Genomic DNA, 7,844 nt, shown 5'->3' on the forward strand with positions numbered 1-7,844 from the left:
ACTTCTGTATGTAAAGTGTTGATTAAAGATAACCATCGACTGTTTCAGGCAGTCACAGAGATTTATTTAACACATGTTTCTGTTAAGAGTACTTCTCTGGGAGAACTGACTGTTTAAGTAACAGTTACTTTTAACGTGTCTGTGCTTGCAATTTGAACACTACTAGGCTGGAGGTGTTCCTTAGGACACTCCAAAGGGATGGTTTATTAACTTTGCTAAAAATACCTTTTCATTATTCAACAGGTTCATGAACCACCCAGCTCCAGCCAACAGCCGCTACAAACCCACTTGCTATGAACATGCTGCTAACTGTTACACACATGCAGTAAGTACATTTCCTTTTTTGTTTGGGTTTTTTTTAGTTTTTTTAAACCAGATGTTTTGGTGAATTTTTGTGGGTTTGGATGACTAAACATTTACCTTTGTCCCAGTATATTCATATTTACAGCCCCTCTGGTTTTGTTATATAAGCTTCAGCTAAAATAGTCCAGAAAATGTAAGTTAATTACGTGGCTGGTAATCAGTAATCCCTATTTAGGATTTCTAGGAGCTCCAGATGCTCCATAAGATTCCTTTTCACCAGAGTAAGTTATGTGTCTTTAAAAACTAGATGTTTTCCCTCCATTCCAGGCAAAGGATGACTACAGTATAGTGAACATAGGCCTGTACTAGTAACTGGGAAGTTTAATTTGTTGTGTGGCACTTCGAAAAGGACTTTAAAATGTGTTTGTTTGGTTTTTAAGATAGCATTTGCCCTTTTATTAGAAGTAGCTTGTGCTTCTTCTCAATCCCTTGTTTAACTCCAAACATCTGAAGTATGTTTGGCTTTGTCATCAGTCTCTTATCTCAGTGTGTTTGAGCGAGCCACAGATACGACTGCTCAAGGCAGCACCCAGGACTCTTCAGCTCTCTGTTCTTAAGGATCCTTTCTGTATATTTTGTAAATAACCACCATGCAGTTCTGTGTTGCTGGCAGAAACAGAATCACCTTGCTTCCCATATAGAAAAGCTAAGTGAAGCTTAATATGTTTTTAAGCCAGGGGTCTCATGTTCAGTGTTCTGTAAATATATGCTTATTTGTCTGCAGAATGAAGCAACATTCTGTTAGTTAGCACAAGTATGTAGTTTATCTCATAATCCTTGTTCAAATCTTGTTTGCTCTGGCCAAAGCCCTAGATTTCAAAATATCTGGCAGAAGTTGCTGTACTCCTTAGCAATTCGAGCCTTCTTCTAGTTGAAAAACAGGCATGTCTTCTTCCTGCCTGTTAGCAGTAGGTCACAGCCAAGATGTCATATCAGTATTTTCTGGAATGCCTCAATTTCTGGTGGAGCTGTCTCATTGCTTTCTGAACAGTCAAGCTACGTGCTAAAACCTAACATGAACTGTTAAGAGCTTGGTGATACGCAGTATTAACATCCCCTTCGGAAGAAAATAAAGCTCAGTATAATAAAGGGATTCTTAGTCCTTAAATAAAATTGTGTGCAATAAATAACTTCTAATGAATTTAAAGCCTTGAAATAGGAATCTAATCTGGGAAAACACAGTGGATTATCCAGGAAAAGCGAGGGGGATGTTTGTGTCTCCTGTGTGTTACAGACCGGTTTGCTCTTAGATGTGGTTGAGGCTTTTCTGCTAGATTACAGTATGAGTTTTCAATGAGACATTGATATAATTTCTACAAAACAGGGTTTTGCAAGGGTTCTCCATAGATTTTTCTCAATGCTTTATTCATAATTCAGAAGGTAGTGAACTTGTATTTTACAAGCATGACTGCACTCCTCAGTATGTGAACACATCTGGTTTTTGACTTAAAAATACACAGCAGTCACGTTAGGCAACTGCTTCAAAAAAGCCCCCCCAAAACCATAACAATAATAAATGGGGATGCCAAAACCCCTGCATAGCTTTTTGTTACAGTACTCAGAAGGTAACTTTGTGTAGCATAGAAAAGTATCTTAAAATCTCTAAGTAGTAAGGCTATTTAAAATGACGTGATTTTTTTAGTTTTAAATGGAAGCACTGACTTGGCTTTAGACACCAGGAGCCGGGAAGGGCAGCTAAGCAGCTGAATGTAGAGAGAGAAAAGACTGCTCTCTGTGTTTAGAACAGGAAGGAAGTGGTGTGTGAGAGAAGCAGGAGGTGTAAGGCACTGAGTTGTAAGGTAAGCTGAATCTAAGGGGAGGGATGGCTCTTTCATTGTGAAACTTCCTGGTGTACAAAAGGTTTATCAGACAAAAGATATGCTCTGTTGTATTAAAACTTCAGAATTTGGACGCTGCTTGCTTTATACTGCTCTGGAAGTTTCTTCCAACTGCCTTAAAAAGAGGAACTATTATTAAAATAAGTTATAGTCTCTCTATGCCAGTCTTGGTTTGTGCAGTGAGAAAAAAGAAGTATAAATATTTCGAAGATGAGGCTTGGAGCCTTTTGCAGGCCATCTGCACGTGGAAGAAGGGGTCATCAAAATTCCAGAATGGCTCTTCTGAAAATGTCTCATTCTACCTGACTGATATCGGCAGTTTCTCTGCTCCCTGTGCATTGCCCAACCGAAATTGTTGGTAGGCTTCCAACTCCATGACACTTGTCTCCTTATTTGAGAGAAGAAAGTGGGTGAGAAAATGTGGGTGAGTGGAGGCACCATAGTTGGCTTCGGGACTATGCTCCTGGAGCAGGCAGCTTGAGATGGATACAGGCCTTCATGGTTCCCTCTTTGTCACACGTGATTTTGGCTGCTTTGTTCATCTTGCCATTGTCCTCCTTTCCAAAGAGGAAGCGTAGACACCATCTTTATGTCCTTGGTGTTTCCCTTTCAATGAAAGTCACGTGAGATGGGAACAATAAGACCATGCTTTGCTGCGGTGGCTTGTGAATCAAAGGTCATTGTTGCTGACTGTGTGACGTGGACAGCCTTGTGTTTGGCACGAATGTTAGAAGAAAGCGCAGAATTTTTAACAGATTTTTAAACCTCTCTATGGGAGAGATTGTCTATAGAAATACAGAAAGAATACAGATGAAGTACCAGTATCCTAAGCAACCCCAGACAGATTGAAGGTACTAGAGACTTTGCGAAGAGAGTGTAATTTCCCTGGAGTATGTCTGAGCAGGGCTACAGCTTACTGTTGCAGCATCTGTCTTTGTGCCTGAAGGCTTTTTGCAGTGGCTGCTATTTGTGACAGCAGGGGTTGTGGTAGATGGTTTCCCAAAATACACCACGCAGGAGCTGTGCCCAGGTGTCTAAAAGATTCTGGCCTATAGCTGTAAAAAAAAAAAACACCCCGTTTCAATCCTTTGTCTTCCTCTTTATTGCAGAGAGGTTTGTAACTTCATGCTCTCATTTTGCTTGGCATTCTCTGTAAACTTTAGAGAAACTGTTGCCTGCTCTTGTTCTGTAAATCTCTCTACCAGCCCCGTTTCTGAATTTTTAGCGCATATTAACGAAGGCGCTAAAATCAGTAAATCGCAGTATCACGATTCTGGGTTTGTTCACAGTACGTTAAGTTGCTGGGTTTGTTATACTCATTTGTAGGAGCTGCGCTTCATGATGAAATTAGCAAAACTTGCAACTTGTAGCTAGGTTTTTACTAGGAATTCTGGCAACTTAGGAATGCTGCGTCAATCCTGTAAAATGACAGGGCACAATCGCACTCATGCTGTTCTAATTCTTTCACTATTTTGGGGGGAAGTACCCCTCCTTTTAAAGGACTGATTGATTTCTTCTCCATTCTGAAGATTAAAAGGCAGTTCTTGCACTAGAGGTGTTTTTCAGAAGAAGATGGGAAAATCTGCCTTGTTTCGTTGACTGAGGTGTTACGTTACTTTTGTAAGATGGGCGCGAGCTGTAGTGAAGTCTGTTGTATCATTATGCGATCTGCTACAACATTAGTATCTAAAGAACTTCTGTCTAGTTGGCTGGAATAGCAGGGTATAATTTCTGGATTTTGTCTTTAATCTAGCTATTTTGGGTCTGAAAAAGAATAATAAAACATCTGTTTTTTAGCCTGACTGTTCCCACGATGCATTTCCAGCACAGAGGGGAAGCGTTTCCAAAAGAATACTTAGAAAAACCTGGGCAGTATAGTGCTGTTCCCTGTGGGAAATAGAAGCAGAGTTGTTCAGAGCCGGGACAAGGCAGAAAAGAGATTAATTCAGGTCTTCACATACTCGTTTGTAGTTGTATTCTTCATTCTGAAGGTGCAAAGAAAGAGCTGGTAAGAAAATTGGTTTTGTTTTAACCCTGTAACTTTATGTACTGGAAAAAGTGCTTGGCCCATCAAACTGTTGGCCCATTTGAGCATTACACATCACAGCTTAACTTGAGAAATACTGCTGTTAGCAGACTAGTAAAGAGCTGGGATATCAGTGTAAGAAAGGTGAGTTGGTCTGTGTAATTTTTAAATCTAGTTTCCACAGAGATCTTCCTTCCTATAAAACGGTTTCTGCCAGAGCTGCAGGCAGAGTCTCTGAGCAGCTCATGCCCAGGTTTTCAGTAAGGATTTAGAAGGGATTTGCTATTTTACCTAGTGCTGGTGCCCATGGTACTCATGGGTACATAATCTCTCTGAAGCCTTTTAGTTCTCTGTCACATTTAGTCAAAACTGAAATTCGCACTAGGAATTGGGAAGGAGACTGATGATCATGGATACAGCTTAAACACGTCTGAAAAACTTTTTCTGGAGCTTAGTTTCTTCCTGTCTCCTGCAAAAAACTACAAGAAATAACTGCCACATCTCATCAGTTCCTGTCTGTCTCAAGGGCTTCAGCCCTGGTTTAAGTGCTGTGCCATATGTGGAGAGCAGGAGTGACTAATCTCCGGAGGAGCGGAACACTTTAACCGTCCGTGAGTTTGGGGGCTGTCCAGGATATGTATATGGGAATTTATGGTTTGTGATAAATGAGAAGGCAGACTGGCAGACTATTTTTGGCCTTGAAGTGCATGAGGTCAACTTCCATAGTCTTGTTGCAGAACTTGGAGAGTGTGTTCACCACTGGTCCAGGCGCTGGGGATGTAGCAATGACACACTTTCATTTCCACAGCTCTACAGCTTTTGGCAAAAATGTGCTGAATTTTGCAAAAGGAAGAAAATGTAATAGTAATGAAGCTACAGTTGATGTACTTCAAAAGACAGAAGTAAAAGTCACGGTTTTTTGGTTTTTAACCGGGTTAACCAACAACTTTTCAGATTCATTCAATATATGCTGCATCTTCTGCACTGTAGCTGTGGTCAGAGCCTCCACTTTTTCCAGTTTGTGAGCCGCTGAAGGATGGAGGTGGTGCAGGCCAGACCAGAACTTTGCTCTCTAAGCTATCAAACCTGTAATGCAAAGCAGAGTTGCCACATTTAAACATTACTTATTCCTACCTTGAGTTAAACTATGAAGAATTTAACTTATGAAGCTTATTTACAATTCAGGTGCGCGAATTAACATCCTAAGACACACTGTAGGGCCTGGAAGGGAACTTTAGCAGCATCTTTAACTTAGAAGGCTGACAAATATCTGCCTTCATAGTGGAAAGAGACAGGCAGAAATGTCTGAGCCAGCAGGTTTTTGTTCTGTAAATACTTTTTGGACATTTTTTGGCACTTTTCCCCTAATTTATTGGTTTCTGAATGAGGCAAAGGTATGTGATGTAATCTATTCTGGAAGGAGTATGGTTTTAAATGTACATGAAGCCTGAGACACTTGGTGTGAGTGTGCTAATTCCATCATGATGGCTGACAGTGGTTGTTCTGGAAGATCTGAATTAAATTGCTCGCGAGGGTGGTGGTCAGGAAAGCAGACTTGGATATATTACATCAAAAGAACATCGTCTTTGTGCACTAAGCATCTATTCATAAAAGAATTTTGCAGCTGATTTATTTATGATACCTAAAATCCAAGTTCTGCAAAGCCTTTGCTTAATTCTCCTAACTGCAGGCTTCTAAATGCTTTATTTAGTCAGTTGGGATTTAAGTTTATTTTGGTCTGACCTCTGCTCTGCCTCTATGTACAAGAGGTGGTTTAGGTCCAAGACTGGAGTAAGATCAAAACTTTTTTTTAAAACACAAAGCAGAATGTCGGAATAAAAACTCTGCTAAGACTTAGCAAATTCTTTTGTCTGTTGTGTCACGGCTAGAGGAGCTAGTGACATAGCCTAGTACCGTGTGAGGAGAAATTTATCACAAACGGGTATAACCTTGATGAATGAGGTGTTGTCACAGTCTTGATGCCTGTTTGTCAACGTACAACGAAATTAAAATCTTGCTCCCGTTAGGATCCTGCCATCCTGTGTCATACCTGTGGTCTTACACAGCACACTGCGGTTTCACCTCCCCGCAGTGCTGTCTGGGGGTGGTGATACACCGAGTAAAGACCTAACAATGGCCTTCTGTTTTCATAGTTCCTCATTGTTCCTGCCATCGTGGGCAGTGCCCTTCTCCACCGGCTCTCTGATGATCGATGGGAAAAGATAACCGCATGGATGTATGGCATGGGGCTCTGCGCGCTCTTCATCGTCTCCACAGTGTTTCATATCGTTTCTTGGAAAAAGAGTCACCTGAGGTATCCCTATAGCTCTTGTGTAAGGTGTTTTATTTTCATGTTCTGTGATGTTTTTCCATTGCGTTTCTCAGTCAAACCTGGTTTTACGGAAGGCTGGAGTGGTACCTCGTACTGAATCCTGAAAACTCCCTTGATTCTATTCCAAGAAATAGTGAGCCAAGCTCACATACAAATGAACTTTAGTGTCTGCTGCCTTTTCGCAAGGAAAATATGTGGTTTTTTTCTAGGCCCGAGTGGTTCTTAATCCAGAAATTGAATGGCAAAAACGTGGGATATAATCCACTGCAGAAATGAGAACACTGTCTGGGACTGTGGCATGCTCAAATAATTTGAGGAACACGGAGTTTGCCAAGAGAATTACAACGCAATACACAGCAAAGTAGCAGAAAACCTCCTTGGGAGCAAGAGAACAATAGCAAATCGAAGATGTGGTTCTTTTTATTTTATTTTTATTTGGGGTTTCGTTTGGTTTTTTTGGTCCTGTTATGACTCCTGTATGATTCTGGGCCATAAATTGAATTTAACCAGTAGTTGCTGAACAGGAACTGGATAGGTACTGGGTAGTTTCTGGATTAGGCAGAGTTGATGTATCAGCTTTCTGCTTCCTTGCCAGAGTGCAGGGGCATGATGGGGTGGAGAAGGGGAGAGAAATGGAGGGGTCCTCGTCTCCTACGTGTCTCACTTATGACCTCCTGACGTTGAAGTCAGCTGGACAGTCTTTCAGATGGTTTTAAGAGGTTATAGAATTGATGATATTTTCCCCAGAGTGCATCAGGAAACCTGAGATGATACAAAAACCTTTCCAAAATCTGTCCTGGTGACTTGTTCTCTCTCTTGTAGGACAATGGAGCATTGCTTTCACATGTGTGACAGAATGATGATCTATGTCTTTATTGCAGCGTCATACGCACCATGGTAAGGAATCAGAAGGGCAGCTGCAGAGCTAAAGCTTTTCCCATGTCAATGGTTTATCGCTGCAGCTTTCCAAAAACTGTAGATAACTTCTTAGGTGGAATTGACCACAATCCGCATTGCAAAATGCAGCCTAGTGGAATCTGCTGGGATTTGCTGAACAGAAAGCAATGCTAAAACAGCAGAAAGTCACGTATTTATAATCCACATACCACAGGTTATGTGTCCCTCATGACAACACAAACACACCTGCTGCCTCTTTGTGTATAGAATGTCCGAGTATCTCTTCCCCCATCATTCTTAATTATAGTTCTGAATATTTATTTATTTTTGTCAAGCCCCACTGCTCTTGTCAGCCTGGTCCATTCGTTCAATGCTTTTTTTTTTTTTT

At 41.0% G+C, this 7,844-nt stretch overlaps 1 protein-coding gene across 1 annotated transcript in view; it reads left to right on the forward strand.

Moving 5' to 3' along the window:
- Nucleotides 1-243: 243 nt before the first annotated feature.
- The window catches only part of MMD (monocyte to macrophage differentiation-associated), a gene marked incomplete at its 5' end in the record, with an annotated part of 10,018 nt that continues 2,417 nt past the window's right edge, over nucleotides 244-7,844 (forward strand). The window contains 3 exons of the mRNA XM_010138571.1: nucleotides 244-325; nucleotides 6,381-6,541; nucleotides 7,382-7,456. Coding sequence (XP_010136873.1) covers nucleotides 244-325; nucleotides 6,381-6,541; nucleotides 7,382-7,456 — 318 coding nt within the window. The remainder of the gene's footprint in view (nucleotides 326-6,380; nucleotides 6,542-7,381; nucleotides 7,457-7,844) is intronic.

This window comes from Buceros rhinoceros, unplaced genomic scaffold, assembly GCF_000710305.1.
Source record: "Buceros rhinoceros silvestris isolate BGI_N320 unplaced genomic scaffold, ASM71030v1 scaffold25906, whole genome shotgun sequence".
NCBI classification, from domain to species: Eukaryota; Metazoa; Chordata; class Aves; order Bucerotiformes; family Bucerotidae; genus Buceros; species Buceros rhinoceros.